At 40.5% G+C, this 18,612-nt stretch overlaps 1 protein-coding gene across 5 annotated transcripts in view; it reads right to left on the reverse strand.

Moving 5' to 3' along the window:
* Positions 1-18,612, reverse strand: part of MAPK9 (mitogen-activated protein kinase 9) — a 49,597-nt gene that overhangs the window by 23,242 nt on the left and 7,743 nt on the right. For 4 of the 5 annotated variants that reach the window (XM_074313350.1, XM_074313353.1, XM_074313351.1 and 1 more), the window contains exons 2-3: positions 11,943-12,111; positions 1,962-2,091 (exon numbers count right to left, since the gene is read on the reverse strand). In XM_074313350.1, the coding sequence (XP_074169451.1) occupies positions 1,962-2,091; positions 11,943-12,064 (252 nt within the window). In that variant the 5' untranslated portion in view covers positions 12,065-12,111. Of the gene's footprint in view, positions 1-1,961; positions 2,092-11,942; positions 12,112-18,612 lie in introns of those variants that run through there. The other variant, XM_019716975.2, reaches the window with a different exon arrangement.

An 18,612-nucleotide genomic window follows, 5' to 3' on the forward strand; every position in this document is an offset into this window, starting at 1 on the left:
GGGTAGCCGGCTAACCAAGGAAAAAGCAAAACTGGATCTATAATTCAATCTCTATACCAAGATAAACTTGGACTGGAACAAAGATTTAAATCTAAGATATGAAACCATAAAACATTAAAGTGTAGGCAAACATTTATATAATCCTGGTGTAGAAAAGCTTTTTCTAAGTATGACAGATCAACCAACCAACCAAAAACAAAGAAAAAAAAATCAGTATGGCAAAATCAACCTAAATAAGGTTAAATGGAAAAAGAAGTGAGGGTTGATGGCTTTAATATACAAAGATGTTCTATAAAAGCATAAGAAAGAGACCAATAGTACAAGAGAAAAGTGCCAATGCCCTTGGAAAAACAAATTCTCAAGAATTAAAAATAAATGGCTAATAGAGATATGGAAAGAAATTCAGCCTCACAAATAAAAATATTTCATTTGTTATGTCAGATTGGCAAAGTAAAACAAAAGATCAACAAGGTGTAGTGCTGGGGAATTTTGAAATAAAAGACATTCTCAGATATTCTTAACGAAAGTGTGAAACTGACCGTCTTCCTTGAGGTCAATTTGTCAGCATATACAGAAGATGCCAAAAAAAATGTATACACATTTTAAGAAAGGAAAAAACTGTATTAAAGTGGTAATACTCAATACATACTGATAACAAAAGATGAATACAAGTTATGTGTATACATTTTTTTGGTACCCTCCAGTATTACAGCCAGAAGTGTGCATACTCTTTGACCCAGCAATGTTGGCCAAGAAATTCACCTGGAGTGCGCAAAGATGAACGTAGAAGGATATTCATTGCAGACTGTTTTTAATAGGGAAAAACTGGAGACAACCTAAATATCCAGTAATAGGTGATTGGTTAAATAAATGACCCTGTATCTATACTATGTAGCTATTTAAAAAATTGCTTCTATCTATATTCATTAACGTATATGAGACCCAGCAACATTCCATGAGGGCAAAAGCAGGATGCATGACAACGTGGCTTATCTTATTTATGCACATGTGTATGTTCCCATATGCATGAGAACGTTCACCAAAATGTTCATGATAGTGGCCTGTGGGTGGTGGGATTCAAGGATTTTTGCCTTCTTGTTTATATTGTTTGAATTTTAAAAAATAATAACCGTATTTTTTGTAACCTGAAAACAATTTTTTAAAATAAATAAGTAAAATAAAGTATGTGTTGGAGAAATGAAAAACAAACTTGAAGCACAGACTCAAAAGGAAGAACCTATCTTAGTTTTGTATTTAATGTCCCTACACTAGGAAGTCCCAGCATAAAACAACGGGAACCATATAGAGTAGAGGGTCATCTTAAATTCTCAACCCCCCAACAAAAAGGGGTCCTGTCGGGGAGCTCTTCAAAGGCCCTTCCAGACTTAACATTCTATGATTTTATCACATGGTGAGGTTATCAAAATCATACTCAAAATAATACTCAGAGACCCGTAAGAGAACACAAAATGTGCCTGAGGACCTCATTTCCTAGCAACATGCCTTTTTTCCTTAAAATTGACAGTGCTTTGATGTCTGTGGAGATGCCATGTACAGCTATCTTGAATACAACATCATCTAACAACATTTATTTAAAACTGAAATGTCTGTATTACAAGCTTAGAACAATGTTTTTCTAAAAAATATTTAGTTGTTTCTCAATTTGTTAGGTCAATAAATGCTGTTGCCATTTTGCAGAAACAGAAATAGTGAAAATCAAATGGCTACAGGGTAAACTGACATTCCTATGCATGCTGAGTGACCTAAATTCCTACAGACTGTGATGCCTCTGCTGACTTCAATCTCCCCAATGTTGATAAGAATTTTATCAATAAAATATAACCATTTAAATTGTTATGTTTATCACTAGTTTACCCTAGGTCCAAACTCAGTGTGACCAAGAAGACTACCACATCACAGACAACATTCAAGTACAGAGAGGTAGCAGAGACAGAACTTACATTTTTATGATTGACACATTTTAGGAGGACGAGTTCACGATAAGCTCTCTTTGCATGAGTTTGATTCTGAAAAGGCCGGCTTAGTTTCTTGACTGCAACGTTTATCCCAAGAACTGTATCAAAAGCAGCACTATAATTAGGAAATATAATAAGCAATCCATTAGAATGGTTTTGGAAAATACAGCAATGCAGAATGTACAGTCAATGTACTATCTTAATGAGTAACAAACAAGGAAAACTCTTTCTGCTGGTTTCCATGTGAGGTACTTGTACATGCGAAGGCCCAGGTGAGCTGGCTAAGAGTGCAGGACGGACTGACTGCTTTGAGGAGCAGCTGCAGTTAGAATGGGTGCAGCAACCCTTTGCACGTGGACTTCTCTTGTATTCGTTGAGATTATTATGTTCAGAACCAAGTAATTTAACATGGAGTACTTCAGGCAGGTTAGGAAATGAAATCTTCAGTTTAGATATGTCAGTCAGTTGAATAAAAGCCACTGCTTATCACAGAATAAAATATAAGTATATTTTGGAGTATCTCAGTGGAAGAAACAGTTGAACTCATGGAAGAAAATAATAAATCTAAGTACTGATTGTGTTTTTCCCAGAAGGAAAAAATCTAAAAAGAAAACAGAAGCCAAAATCTCAGCTCATGGTAAATTCCCCAAGAAACACAAACCCTAATGTAAGCAATTGTTATACGAGTATATAAAATTCTACTAGAAACAGCACCTCACACTATCATAGTAAGAATAGAATCTTCTACAGCCTATGCTTCCAGCATCTCAAGCTCCCAGTCAAAATTTACGGTTCATTTTCCTCCGGAAAATAGACAGGAATAACTGAGTAGCCTGATTGTACATTTTGTACTAATTTCAAACTAGCACTAATAGTAGCATTCATGTTATTATCTTCTTTTGGCTACGCATCAGGGGTTAAACACGTAAAACCTAAAAACCTAAGCGCCATTTAAAATATGGTTTCTATTTCTTTATCTTATTCAGTTTAAAACATGGCTTACACTTATTCACTTCTATGAATAATGTTTTTTGCCAAACAACCCTAATTTAATTCAACCTGCTTTTAAATTGAACACTGCCTGCTATAGCATTTGGTTAAGAATGGTTAGAAACTTCATGTCACTTTGGAATTATTTTTTTCTCAAATTCAGTTCACATTATGTGTACATGTTTACACATATGTAAACTCACACGCCCATATGTAAATGCACCATTCATATAAATTGTAAAATGTTAAAGAGAAAGCTATTTGTGAAATCATTAATTAATGAATTTGTACACACGTATGTCTTTGTACCTATATTCTATTTCTCGGTTTCAGGAATTTGAAAAGAGACACAACTTTTTTGGTCTCAACAGTCTGTGTCCAAAATGAGCCAAATGGACCAATTCTGAGCGTCTGAGCACCCACATGCTTCCCACTCCTCGTTCCCACTCCAGGAGCAACTACCTTCAATTACCCCTGGTTTTACTTCTTGCGATCGCTTCTGAACTGCAAAGAATATACTTTTATCACTATTTCCTCATTTATCAATTTTAGGAATTATCTACTATGCCCCATTACGAAAACTAAGGATTTAGTCACTCAAAACTCCAACTCCTCCCACTTTTTTGTTCTCATGTTATTTTTAACTTTTCTCTTGGTTACCTGTGTAACTTTAAATAAAACGCCTGCCTAAATTTCTGTTCCGTCATTCTCCAAAGATCCTCTCGACTCTTCAGTATGTAAAATGAGACTATTGTATTCCATATCCTTTCTTTTCCAGCTCTCTATTCTCTTTCCTCCAAACTTCTGTCTTAAACTGTCAAGCCTGATAACACATCTAATTGTTCTCTATAGTTAAGTTTTCTGTGTTTCTTATTTAGGATGTGACTAAAAGTTGAAAGCTAAGACAGAGTATACATGTGTGAGCATGTAAACACTGCTGATTGCAGAGCTGGGATTATATTTAATTTTCTAAAGATCACGACTCTCGCTGCCTCTCCTAGGGGAGTGAGACCAGTGCCAGCATCAAGGTCAAATGGATTCTTTTGTTAGATTCCAACAACTGCTTAAACATCATGTCCTTTTACATTAGTTTTATACTTGGATCATGCCTTTTTCCAGCTTTTCCAATGAACATTTTTTTTTCTTTATTAAGAGAAGGAAAACATACCTGTTTTAAGCTATTACCAGTACTTCCTCCCTTCTTACATTATCTGTTGTTTGGAATGAATTCCATTCTTTTTGAAATTTCTTTCAAGGCCTGCTGCACAGTTATTGCCCTGGGACTTCTCACCGGCCTCCACTGTTCCATGTGTCATATGCGCTTGTATTGTCTTTGTTGGAGTACATCCTCAAGGAATTTTCTTCAAATGCATAGGAGATAAATGATCTTACTCTGCTCTCTCCTTTGACTGATAGTTTGTCTTCTAAGTCCAGAATCAGGTTTTTCTCGCAACTCCACTGATTCCCTATGTTGAATGTTGTTGGTGATAAGGCTTATGCCTAATGATTTATCACAAAGGGCATGTTTTGTCAGCACCCCCAAAGTGCCCCACACCTCCTACTAATCACTGTCTCTCCTGTCCTCCTAACTGCTTCTGACTTTTATGATAATAATTCCTTGCTTTTACCAGCTAAACATGTATCTTTAAGCTCACCTGCCAGTTTATTTTTGCCTAGTTTTTGAAATCATCTGTGTCAGACTTCTTTCACTCAACATCATATTTGTGAGATTTATCCGGTGTTGCTTCATTCTGTCATTGCTATAATGTTCCTATGAATGACTCTATGACATAGCCTCAATAGATTCTTCAGTTGTTTTCAGTTTGCAAACAATTATAAAAAACATGGTCATAAACAATCTCATACATGCATGCATTTCTGATGAGTAGATGGCTAAGAGTAGGATTGCATATATTTTATTTTATTTTAGTAGATTATGCAAAACTATTCTCCAAAGTGGTTTGTTCTACTAATATGTAGGCACTGGAAGTTTTTTTGTTTTGTTTTTTTGTTTTTGAATATTGATCTTGTGTCTTGCATGGGGGCTAAACATAGTCATTTTAACAAAAGGCGGGTGGGGGCTAATCTAATCACAACAGCCCTTTAGAAGCAGAGTTTGATCTGGTCAGTGGGAAGACGGGAAAGTCAGAGAGCTGAATCCTGAGATGGGCTAGACAGGACATTGCTGTGTTTAAGATGGAGGGTCACGTCAGGAGCAATGGGGGAGTCTCTAGGAGCAGAGTGGCTGACAGAGAGCAAGGGAATGGGGACCTCAGACCTACAGTTTAAGAAACTGGGTTCTGTCAACAGCTTGAAAGCACCTGGAAGCAGCTCCTTCCCCAGAGCCTCCAGATGAGGGCCCAGTGAGCCAGCATCTTCATCTTAGCCTGTGAGGCAGAGCAGAGAACCTGGGCAAGCCCACCCAGATTTCTGACCTATTAACTATGAGATTATAAATGGGTGTTGTTTTAAACCACTTAGTTTGTGGTAATCTGTGATGCAGCAATAGAGAACAAATCCTCTCCTTTGTAGTTTTCTACCTTTTAGTCTTGCCAGGCTTCATTCTGGATATTTTATTCTAACTTATCTTTCAGATCACTATTTCTCTCTTCAGTTAAACCCAACCATTAACTCCATAATTTTATTACTTATACATTGCAGTTCTAGAATTTCTATTTAGGTTTAAGTTTTCATTTTTCCACCCCAAAAATTTTCATCTTGCCTTTTACCTTCCTGAACATAACATCAGAATTATTTCAAAGTTTGGATCCAAAATAATGCCAATATCCCCTGTGCATTATTTCTTTTCTCTGTTGTTTTGCTGATTTTGTGCATGTTGTCTAATTCCCTTGTGTGACTAGTCATTTTTGGTTGTGTGCTGGTGCTTGCACTTACAAAACTGTTTGCCATCTAGAAATAATTTGATATCCAGTATGATATCATCTCCCTCCAGAGAGCATTTACCGGTACATTTACTTCTGCTGGGTACCTGGGGGCACTAGCAGTTTGGATTTACCTCAAGTTCAAGTTCAGCAAACTAGATGATTTGAAGCTGAGTGGTAGTGCCTACAAGGGCCTCTTTCTCTCTGGTTCATTCTTTCTTCTAGGATGCAATCCTTTACTGGTGCTAATTCAAAGCAAAGGAAGTTCACTAGGCCCCTTTGGGGGCCCTGGACTCAAATCCTGTCTCCTAGCCCCACCAGGCAGTCCAAAGCACTATTCAATCTCTCAGCCGCCCACTCCAGAATTTTCAAAAGCCCTCATGGGAAAGACAGCCCCAAATCCTGGGCTCCCCTCATTAGACTTCCATCCTGCCATGGATCCTGGCCTAGTAGTTCTTCACTCACCTACTCACTCTCTAGAGGCAAATGTTGAACGTGGAGGTGGGGGTGGGAATGTTGGGAACCAACTGGCCCAACTCCTTCATAGACACACTTTTGATGAACACCCACATTTCTAGCCACCCATTTCATCTTCATTTTCCGTATCTGTCAATTCTATACCCACAGTCTCTCTGGGGTTGTACTATAGGTAGGTTCTCTTCCTTGTTGCAAGTGTCTCATCCACTTATGCTCACTTCCTCTGCTCTCTTTTACCTGCATGAAGTTTCCAGTTACTTTTTATAATTTCAGAAACTTGTTAAAAGCTTGCAACCACTGACTACTGGCCCTCCCCCTGTTCTCTTGGCTTAGGTGTGTGATCCACCATCTTAAATCAGAAGTTCCAAAGCACTCATTGTAGAGGTGAAACTACTAAGGCCAACAATGACACATGATTTGGCCAATCACAAAGAACTACTGCTGTGAGGATCAGAGCTGGATTTAGACTCAAGTCTCCTGAATCACAGCCTTGCTATGCCTTTTACCTCACAACTTCTTTATCATAGAAATTTTATTGTGGACATTTTATGTTTTCATTTATTTACATTAACACAGAGAAAATAAAACAGTGTAGGAACAAGCCAACGTTCCTGCTTATACAGAACTAGAAGAAGTAAAAAGGAATGAGCAAACCAAACATTTCATGCTAAGGTTGTAACTGTCACTTCTAAGTGCTGCCAGATCTAAGATTAAACACCTTTTTTAAAGTTCAACACTTCATAGAACTGCTTCCTAAAATATATAGTCTTTACTATTTTGGCTGAACAACTTGAGATTTTAAAAGGAGAAAGAAAAGTTAAATATATGTAAAAGAAATGTACACACATTTTCCCCACTAGAGCTTCAAAATCTTGCAATTACTTAATTTTACTGTATGATTTGCTGATGTCTACGAATACTTCAAAATGATAAACATTTGAAAAATTATTTCCTAATTAATTTTACTAACATTTTTAATAAACAACAAAAACATAGGAAAAAATAAAACAAAGACAAGTATAAAAGAGTTCAAAATTCGGAGTCAAAATACTGTATTCTGATCCCAGCTCTTCCATCTAATCCTGCACCAGTCCTTGCACTTTGGTTTACCTGCTCACCTGTCCCTTTGTCTTTGTAAAATTCAAATAGATGATTCACAAGTTTTGTAAATCTGGTACTATAGCTACTTGTTACATTTTATTTTTCAAAAATGTAAAAACACACGTCCCCTGCATTACTTTCCTATTGCTGCTGTTAACAGATTACCACAAATTTACTGATTTAAAACACACATTTATTATCTTATAGTTCTGGGGGGAGAGAAGGAGGGAGAGGAAGAGAGGGAAAGAAAGAGAGGGAGAGGGAGAGAGGGAGAAAGAGAGAGGGAGAGAGAACCAAGCATTTTGATCAATCCGAGAGGAGACTCTTCGCAGAGTGAGCTGAGATTATCTGGGGGACATGTCACAGGTAAGTCTTGAAAGACCAGGGATGGTATCTCAATTGACTTGGGGGGTGGGGTTCAGAAGAGAATCCAAGGAGATACAGTAGAGACACAAGTGATGGGCGTCAGGAAGAACCTATCGTATCTGCCGGGAAGGGATCACTGGAAAGAATAGGTTATTTGGAAGTTAGGGCTTGATGGTGGGGACATTCAAGCCCTTACATCACTGATGTAAAAAAGGGGTGTGACTGGCAGAGTCACATCTGCTATTGCTCTATCCCAACAGCAGGACTAGGTCATAGACCCTCACATTGCACCATGCACAGAACACTTTTCTTTTAAGGACCTTACAGCGTAATGAGAATATCCAAGACGCTATGCAAAATAGAGCCAGAAAGAATCCTCAGAAGACATGTGGAGGACCAGGGGCAGGTTTCTCTCCCGGCAACCCAAGCACTGCCACTCCCAGCACCACCACTGCTATAGCTCAGTGGGCCCACGAAGCCTCAGCCTGGAGGGCAGGCAAGGGACAGCCAGTCAGCTCCCCGGGTGGCACAGGCTCTGGGAGAAAGTAGCAATAAAGTAATCATGGAGACCAGGTCTCCATCTAGGACCAACTCCTGTGGTGCTACTTTATCTAAAGGTCAAAAGATGAAACATTCAAGGAGTCTGAGAATAATGCTCATAATTGTACAAACATTTCTAAAAGGAAATGTCAATCTGAATCAAGTTAGGTAACTAACCCCTTTTCTATGCATCCAGTAAAGTTAACTAAATAAAAAGGCTTGCATTTGGTAATGAATAGCTGGCTTAGGTTACAAAGTTAAGTGAATTAAGGACATCAGAGATCACCACCATGAGTTGTGCGTGGGCTCAGGAAGAGCTGCCTGAATCAATTCAAAGTAATGACTTCTTCCTTGAGAAGAATAGAGCAAACCCCAGTTTTTAACCTCTCTTTAGAATCAAAGCTCAGGCTATGGAAACTGGGGTTTGTAAGAGAGGAGATTTAGGATGGTGTTAAAATTTTAGCCTCTACCTACTTCTTCCTACCATTCTGTATGTGAGATGAAAGCTGTTCCCATAAATATTAATAAAATTGTCATAAAACCAGATAAATGAAAATATTAAGAGCTAAGTGAGGTTACTGTTAAGATTCTGTCAATACATAACTTAAGCTACAAGAAAATTACAACATATTTTATGCATAACATGAAAATATCATTATGTATAATACTATAGTATTAGGAGTTACATAGCCATTAAAAATGACAAATATCCTTAGTGTAAGGCACCTTCCAGTTTATTTTTTTCAAAACACTTTTTATTGAGGTGAGATTCACACAAACATAAAAATAACCATTTTAAAGTGAACAATTCAGTGGCACTCAGTGCATTTATAGCGTTGTGCAGTCACCGTATCTATGTAATTCCCAAAGATTTTCATCACCCCCAAAAGAAACCCCAGACCCATTAGGCAGCTGACCCTGTCCCCCTCCCCCCTGGCCCGTTAGCCACCAATCTGCCTCTCTGGATTTGTCTTCTTTGGGTATTTCACATAAATGGACTCATAGATTACCTTTCATGTCTGGCTTCTCTCACTCAGCATAATGTATAAGCATTCTCATTTCTTCACATTCTTGTCTATATTTGTTATTTTTGGTTTTGATTATGGTCATTCTAGTGGGTGGGAAGTGGTATCTCATTGTGGTTTCGGCTTACATTCCCAAAGGACTAATGATGAGAATCTTTTCATGTGTTTTTTGGCCATTTGTGTATCTTCTTTGGGGAAATGTCTCTACAAATCCTTTGCCTGTTTTTAAAAAATTTTTCTTTTTGTTGTTGAGCTATACAAGTTCTTTATATATTCTGGATACTTGTCAGATATATTTGCAAATATTCTCCCATTTTGTAGGTTTTTTCACTCTCTTGATAGTGTCCTTCAATGCACAGTTTGGTGAAGTCCAATTTTTTTCTTTTGTTGCTCATGCTTTTGGTGTCATTTCTAAGGATCCAAAGTCATGAAGCTTTCCTCCTAAGTTTTTTTCTGTTAGGTTATTGACCCATTTTGAGTTTACTTCTTACACGATAGGAGTCCAACTTCATTCTTTTGCATGTGGATCTTCAGTCATTCCAGCACCATTTCTCTCTTTTTTTTTATTAAATATATTGGGGTTACATTAGTTAATAAAATTATATAGGTTTCAAGTATACAATTCTATAATGCATCATCTATATATTGCACTGATATAAATGATATATATATCATCTATATATCACCTCCCAAAGTCTAGTCTCCTTCCGTCACCATATATTTGACCCCCTTCACCCTCTTCTACCATTCCCCTCCCCCTTACTCTCTGGTAACCATTAAACTGTTGTCTGTGTCTATGAGTTTTTACTTGTTCAGCACCATTTCTTGAAAAGACTGCTCTTTCCCCATTGAATAATCACGGCACCTTTTTTTGAAAATCAACTGGCCATATATGTATGGGTTTATTTCTGGACTCTCAGTTTTTAAATTTTTCTTTTTGTTAAACTTCAGTATTTTCCTTCTTATAATTCTACCACTGCTTTTACCAGAGGAGGTTTAGTTTATAATGGCATATTAGAAACTTTTATTTCAAAAGTAGAATTTTAAAATGAGAAATACACATCCATAATGAACAATTTCATCATTAAACATTTAAAAAAAATAAAGATGAGAAGTAGCATATGCAAACCAGAAATCAAAACAAATCTCTGCAAAATAGTATTTCATAAAGTATTATAGCACGTGATTTTATTTGCCATGCTATAATGAAGTCATTAGTTTTAACTGCTTATCCTTTATGCAGTCTTCTGTTTTACAATTAATTATGAACTTCCAGTCATCCTCTTAACAGGGGTATTACATTAAATGTCCTTGACATCAGTCTTACTGAATTACCTGTGTCAAATTACCATCCAATTCCAAATAAGAGATGGATTTTAAATCAAAAGAATATTTTATTGTCTAGAACTTTTTATTAACATCAAAGTGCCCTAACATGAACCATCCATTGACTTTATGACTTTAAGTGTGTTATTATTTGGAAGTTAAGATCACCACTATTTTAGACACAAGCTGTGCAGTCCTTACAAACTGCCCTTCTCCCACATTAGTTTGCCCAGGAAGCTCTAAACCGCCACCTCCTCTTTGCTCCCAGGGCCTCCAGCCACCTGGGCCAAAGAAAACAACTGACTTCCCCAGTCACATGCCTCTACAACAGAGGAGCTGTTACAAACCGCTGGTGAAGAGTCTCTAAACCCAACGTCTCTAAGGAACACAAACTCCCCTCCTAAAATATCCATCCAAGAGTTCTCTTTCATTTTGAACCCCCTTCGCCTACCAGCTGTAAACGCTGGGTATTTAGTTTCATCACAGTGTCTTTTAGATGCAAAGACAATCTTGTTTTTAATTGACCAAAAGAAGAAAAAAGTTTTGCCTGGAAAACTAAGGGATAAGACGTTTGGGAAGTGCTGATAACTGTATTCTAGAAAACATGTGGAAAACTTTACCTTTCGCTGGCCAGTGATGTCGCAGCAGCTGACTGTCTTACCATGCAAGACACTAAGGTTCAGGGTCAGACCAACGGTTCTGACGTCCTGGGCTGGACACATAGTTGAAGTGAGACACCAAGGAAGAGATGGCTAGCCCAACCCCTCACACAGCATCCCTTCCTGGTTAATCCATGGGTGATAATGACACTGACTGGCCTCATCCTGCCAATAAAGGGTAAGGCACAGCAGTGATGGCGCCTAGAAATGAATAGGAGTGATTGGGAATAAAAGGGGGAGGGGGAGAGGTGGCCAGGATGAAGAAATGAATAAAACTCCAAATTTCTATGACAACTCACTGTCATACCTATTCCTCTACTATCATAATGGCAGGGGGAATGGAAAAGAAAAGAAAAAAAAAGAAGAAATGAAAAATTGCTACCTATTTAAGTTTATGCAGTATTCTAAGGATTTGGGGTTGTATCCTACAATCTGACTACATATAACGAGAGCAAGAGGTTGACTCAGTTTTGCTCATAAACCTATATGAAAGAAAAGAGTATTTTCATCATCAGTGCTTCTAAACTCTGGTGATTTAGTTTTGTTTTTAATATGAAAACAACTCAATCCACACACGCTATTGAAACAGATCATACTTACCAAACAATTCCTTGGGCTCCAGAGCCAATCGGTTTCAACTGCTGGTAGCGTTTTAGGACAGTGAAAGTTGAGTCTGCCACTTGCACACTGTAAAACTGACTATCACATTTACTGTCACTCATGATGTAGTGTCATGTAATATTCCAAAGGCTGGTCAGTCGTCAGATTCCTTAAAAGAAAAACAGAATGAATATGCATTCTTACTGAAACTACACACACATAGCTAGCTTAACAGTGTTTCAAATTTACTGGTATGTAAGACAATGTGGCTGTAAGTTGATAAACTCAGCTTGACCAAGTTCTGAACTTAAGCAGCCTGAGAAAAATGCAAAGACATTTCAGTGGTACAAGACCATTATAAAAGGAAGGAAGGAAATTTGAAACCATGCATGACCACATTTTACGTGATTGGGTTAGAAAATAACCACTTTTGGAGAAAAGAAATTGCACATTTTTACTAGTGACAAGACCATGTTACTACATGATTCTCATCAGCTTGCTTCCTGTGGGATCAACCAGAGAGGAGGCACTGTTTCACATAATCACATCTACAATTCCTGCAGAAAAACAAATGGACTAAGTCCATAAATGCAGGTTAAAGTAATGAACCAGAAAGGAACTCCTCTGCCAAAGAGATGGAAAATGGGGAAATTAAAGAACAAGGGGGCCTGGTGTCACTGGTGCGCCGCGCATGCTCGCGGGTGTGCCCCTGCTGCCTGCGGTGGAGCCGGCTGATGGTGCCGCACCCACATCACTAGTGGGCTTCAATATAGACATCAAAGACGGAGAACTGTCCGCAACCTAGTCGACAACATGGACGCCACGCCATTTGTTCGTGAGGTCTGAGTGTAACCCGCAGCCCGGGGCGGCCTGTCCAGGTTTTGGCTGGAAGGCTGATGCCCCCTCTGCAGAAGCGTGGGTGACTGTGTAGAGAAAACAAGCACACAGAACATGGGCCGCCAGCTACACTTGCTTACCTGGTTCCCTGGCTCTTGTGTGACAATGTTTATTGAAAAGTCAGAGAACTATTTATATTGGGGCTTTAAAAAAATTTTTTTAAAGCTAACAATAAAGTCATGTAGGGAAACATTCTTTACTATTTTTTAGAATTTAAAATTTATTCTATACCACCAGCAAATTCCTGCCTGTTTGTTCTACCATCCAATATTTAATGTTTACCCACTGAGTTTTTTGAGTGATGATTTGTATTTCAACACAATGATGTCTAGCATTTCCATTAAACATGGAAGTAAACTGATTCATAACAAGCCTAAACAGAGACTTAAAGTCAAATAGCTTCTCGAAGTGACCATTGCTTCCTGTTTTTCATTGTTCTCAGGGCAGTGGCTGCGACACAGCTGTTGGTACCAGCAGCCATTGCAACTGAGCCACGCACCCCAGCCAGGGTGCCTCCACGAGGACCCGACAGGAAGGGCCTGGCCTCTGGGACAGCAGGCGCATTCAGTAGACCTTTGCTGATCTCACCTATAATACAGCATCTAAAGATTTCTTCACAATGCTGCTCCATTTTACTGACATCTGAAAGAATATCCTTTTCTAAAGATTAATTTACTTATAGACAACTCCACTCTATACTTATGGGGTGCCTTTATACTAGAAAGTGACAAGTAATGTAGGAGATACAGCAGTATGAGCTAGGAACCAGTCTTGAAGCAGCATGTAGTTCACTATTTGGGGGAGAACTGTGAGGAATGTGACTGTTATCCATATTGTAATACAAATTAGAATGAGGTCAGGGCCAGGAGCAAAATGTAAACAATGTCAAAGGGCAAAGAGGTCTTACCCATTGGCAAGAGTGTAGAAGACCAGGAAAGCTTCCTGGAAGAGGTGGATCTGCCCTGGACTGTTTTGCCAGAGACAGACAGCAGGGGCACAGAACTCAAGCTGACTGTGCTCAGACATGGTATATTGCTCCTCTGGGCTAGTGGGGTACAAACGCAAAGGATCAGAGACAGACTCAGCAAACAGGTACGTAGCCACTACCACCTGCTGTTCCTTTGCCATATTGTGGAACACCGGCAATGCTGGTCATCATAGAGCATGTCCTCGCAGCCCTGCAGATGAGCTCCTGAAAGCACACACTATGGGAACAGGAAGAGACCTGAGGCCAGGAGAGCTCTAAACCCAGAGGATGCAGATTTGGGGTACAGGGAAGAGTACATGTGCCAAGAGCTGGAGGTGCCTCTGAGCATGACAAGTCATCTGAGATTTAGTTTTCTGGGTAGTGGGGGAAAGAAGCCGGAGAAAGAAAATGAGGTCAGATCACCACAGGCCCAGAAGCTGCTGGGAGCTGCCTGGGCCTGGGCCTGAGGGCTGTGGAGCCATCAAAACTCGCACAAGGCGTGTGCTCTGACCTGCTTTTCAAGAGCTCATTCGGGAAGCCGAGAAAGGGATGGATTTGAGTGGGCAGGACTAAAGACAGGGAGACCTGGCAAAAAAGACTGGATCATGGCAGGTGGGGAAAGGAGACGCATGGTCAGAGGAAGAACATATGTGAATTATTGCCCCCAGATGAGACGAGGAGAAATGAGGGGGAAGCAGGTAATCCATGCTGAGTCAGGGAGTTCAGCTTTGGACACGTGAGTCTGGAGTGCCTAAGGGACAAGCAGCAAGACAGGCACAGGCTCCTGATGTATTCCAGGATCCATTCCTCCCTTCTTTGTTTTGGTAATGGAAGCCTCCCTGTTCCAGCTGGACAAATGGCTGCCCAACGAGACGACATCTGGCTGTCTTCCTGGTAGCCAGGTGCGGCCAGATGCCCAGTTTTTGGCTAATGAGATGTGAGCAGAATTAATGTATGCTACTTCCAGGTATTATTGTGATTATTATTATTATTATTAAAGAGAAAGCTGTCTTTCTCCCTTGCTGCTGGCTGGAGGGTTAGCTGTCACAGACCTGGAGTTGGAGGTCACCTGCTGAAGATGGTAGAGCCGCCCACTAGTCGGAGCCCGAACAACTAGGTGGCACAGAGACGCCCCCCACTCTGGTCCACCTGCCCACACTGAGACTGGCACAAATTAATTTTAAACTTGCTGAGCAAGTCTAGAACTCTCTCTGCGACAGCTGCTGTGACCTATATATACTCTGACTGGTACACTACCCGGTTAGCTTTTATGAATTTGGGGAATACATGACATCACCAGGTTTAAGAAGTATTAATACAGTTTCATCTCAAGATTTAAAACAATCTTAAAATTAAGTTGCCCTTATTAGGCAGGAAAAAAAAAACAACACCTAAGAGAGAACCTGTCAAAGCCACCTTCTCTGTCAGGCTTAGGCCTCATGAGAGCAAGAGAAAGACCCTCAAGGCAACTCGAGAAAGCATGTAACTTTGTTATTAATGAAATCAACTCTGCTGTGATTGTATTTCAACCAAATGGATTTCAACTGGGTTTCCGAAAACAGTTTACAAATCAGGAAGTATGAGAATTCCTCATGCAACTACGTTAGGACACACTGAAGATGCAGTCACTGCCTGCACCCCTTACGGGAGAGTGTTGCTTCCTTACTTTGCTTCCAAGGGCAGGCCCAGTGCCCACAGGCCAGGGGCTCCTCAGAAGTGGGGCAGCCTGTCTTCCCTCTCCTCCACCATTACTTGGTGATCTTAAATGTCCAAGGCCCTCCCACCTCCCCCCAGAAGCCACTGAAAAAGCCGGGGCACACACTGTTCCTGGGGCTGTTAGGACCTGAGTGAGGAGGACACCTGGTGGGGAGGAATCAGCATGGCCCCCGCGCACGGGCCATGCTGTTTCGTGAATGCTGCCGAATGAAATGCTCTCATCTGAAATCTGTTTCTCTAAGACTGGACACTGCTGTAGAACGCCCCCAGATACTGGAGTAAACTACTCACTTGATGAATAGATAAATACTGGTGGGAAGGAACATTCCTACCTGTTTAGAGCCTAGAGTAAGAAGTGCTTTAAAAAAAAGTCTCTCCAACTCTAGTATTCTTCTAAATGTAAAGAATTTTACATTAGAATTAAAATGTAAAGAATTTTACATTTAATTAGGGATTATAAATATAATATTAAATCTCTGGTTATTTTTTCTAAATTAAAAATGAATTGCTCTATCTACAGCTTTACATAGTTCTCAAATTTTAAAGTAGAAAAGGCAATGGAGAGCATACAGCCCCAGTACTGCGGGGACGTCAGTAAATATTCACGAAGTTCTCATAACAAACATTTCCGGGGCCGGCCCGGTGGCTCAGGTGGTTAGAGCTCAGTGCTCCTAACTCCGAAGGCTGCTGGTTTGATTCCCACATGGGCCAGTGGGCTCTCAACCACAAGGTTGCCAGTTCAATTCCTCGAGTCCCGCAAGGGATGGTGGGCTCTGCCCCCTGCAACTAAGATTGAACACGGTACCTTGAGCTGAGCTGCCTCCCGGATGGCTCAGTTGTTGGTTGGAGCGCGGGCTCTTAACCACAAGGTTGCCAGTTCAATTCCTCGAGTCCTGCAAGGGATGGTGGGCAGCGCCCCCTGCAACTAAAATTGAACATGGCACCTTGAGCTGAGCTGCCGCTGAGCTCCTGGATGGCTCAGTTGGTTGGAGTATGTCCTCTCAACCACAAGGTTGCCGGTTCGACTCCCGCAAGGGATGGTGGGCTGTGCCCCCTGCAACTAGCAATGGCAACTGGACCTGGAGCTGAGCTGCGCCCTCCACAACTAAGACTGAAAGGACAACAACTTGACTTGGAGAAAAGTCCTGAAAGTGCACACTGTTCCCCTTCCCCAATAAAATCTAAACAAAACAAACAAACAAACAAAAAGATTGTAAATTGTAGTATATTCTATGTTCTACAGTCCATAATCTACATGTATCAACAAGGACAGATTTCGGAAAAAAACCCCACAAAAAAACAAAACAAAAAAAACATTTCCTGAGGGCCTCCTGTGTGCCAAGCAGAGGTCACAAGACAGCCCCTTCCCTCAAACCACCAACAGCATAATTACATCACATCGGAAGTGTCCTAGGGGTATGCACAGATCACAGAGCGGGGATTGGGATGGACTAGTGTCCCAGACTCATGTTCCGGGAGGAGCAAGGGAACAAGTGGCGGGAGTGTAGGAGTGAGAGGTGGCTATATAGGAAGGCTTCCTGGAGGAGGCAAGATCTGAACGCAAGTCTATTCACAGTATCAACCCAGGTGTGAGGAAACAGGTACTTTCATACTTGCCAGTGAGAATTATAAATTAGTAAAACATGTTTTGGAAGGAAGATAGGTAATATCTAATGAAAATTTCAAATGCACATGACTCCTAACCTGGCAACTACAATTCTACAAATGTACCTGACAAATACGTGTGTACAAATATTCAAAGATGTTTGTGCAAGGATGTTCACAGCATTTCTCATAACAGGCAAACAATTAGAAATAACCTAATATGTACTCTTGGAATGACTAAACAAATTATGGCATAAAAGTACAGTAAAGCCATTAAAAACAATGCAGGGACTTTACTGATATGGAAAGATGTCTAAAACATAAATGGAATAAAGTAAATTAAAGAACAGTGCACATGGCAAACGTCAATCTGTGGAGAAACACACACACACACACACACACACACACACACACACACTACGCTAAAGCACACAGAAATAGTGGGAAGTGAGACTTTCACTCTTCCCATTATAACTTTTTAGTCTGTTTTTTTTTTGTAGCCATGCACATATTTCACATTAAAAAACAAACAAACAAACATTTGCAAATGAAAAGCTGCAGACACCAGGGAGGGTGGGTCTGAGATGAGATGGAGGCAGGAGACGCCAGGCTCTGAGCTCCGCAGGTGCTCCCGTCCTGACAGGCTCCGGGTGTAGCGCCATCCCACCCTGCGAGCAGGCAAACAGCTCTGAGAGCTGGGAAGAGGCCGGGACTTGAATTGAGGTGTGTTTGATTACAATATTCACGTTCTTCCCAATACTCTGCTCTAATACCTCTAACTTTATTTAGAAATAAAGTGATATATTCAAGGACTGGCCGGGGCCGGGCCAGGAAACACTGGGCCGTCACATTCTGCCCTGGTGACGTCGCCCCACCCAGGCACTTTTCCTTTTGATGATGAAGATTCACAGACTCAAGTAAACCTCTGATCACACTAACGCTTCAGGAGGCCCAGGACGTGCAATATTTAAAGTAACTTTTCATAGTCACCCTCTGTTTCAATACTTGCTGCTGAAATTGTAATCAAATTGTCCTTTTTTCCTACTTTAAGTCTTATTAAAAATACCATAGCCCAACAACTTCATCTTTGTTTGATAATCGAGAACCCAAAGTAGCTCAGGGCCGCCCTTCTGAAGACCCGTTCTTAAGTCACTGCACACACTATGATAAAGAACAACTAGTATTTGGGTATGACATCCCCTACGGCTGGATCCCGAGGATCAGCGAGAATCCTGAAGGTCCCCCTTGTAGGCCTCTGGACCCGTCCGTTCTCACCCTCTCACCCGACTCCCAGTGTTCTCCGCAAGGCCTCCTCAGCGTCCCCGGGACATGGCAACAGCTAACGGCTCTCCTAGCCTCCTTTCCTACTACCTCCAAACCACCTGCACACACCATTTAGAAAGAGATCCACCCACGTGAAAACCTGTACACAAATGCTCATTGCGGCAACATGTGTAATAGCTCAGAACTAGAAACCATCCAGAT

This window comes from Rhinolophus sinicus, linkage group LG10, assembly GCF_036562045.2.
Source record: "Rhinolophus sinicus isolate RSC01 linkage group LG10, ASM3656204v1, whole genome shotgun sequence".
In the NCBI taxonomy this organism is placed as follows: Eukaryota; Metazoa; Chordata; class Mammalia; order Chiroptera; family Rhinolophidae; genus Rhinolophus; species Rhinolophus sinicus.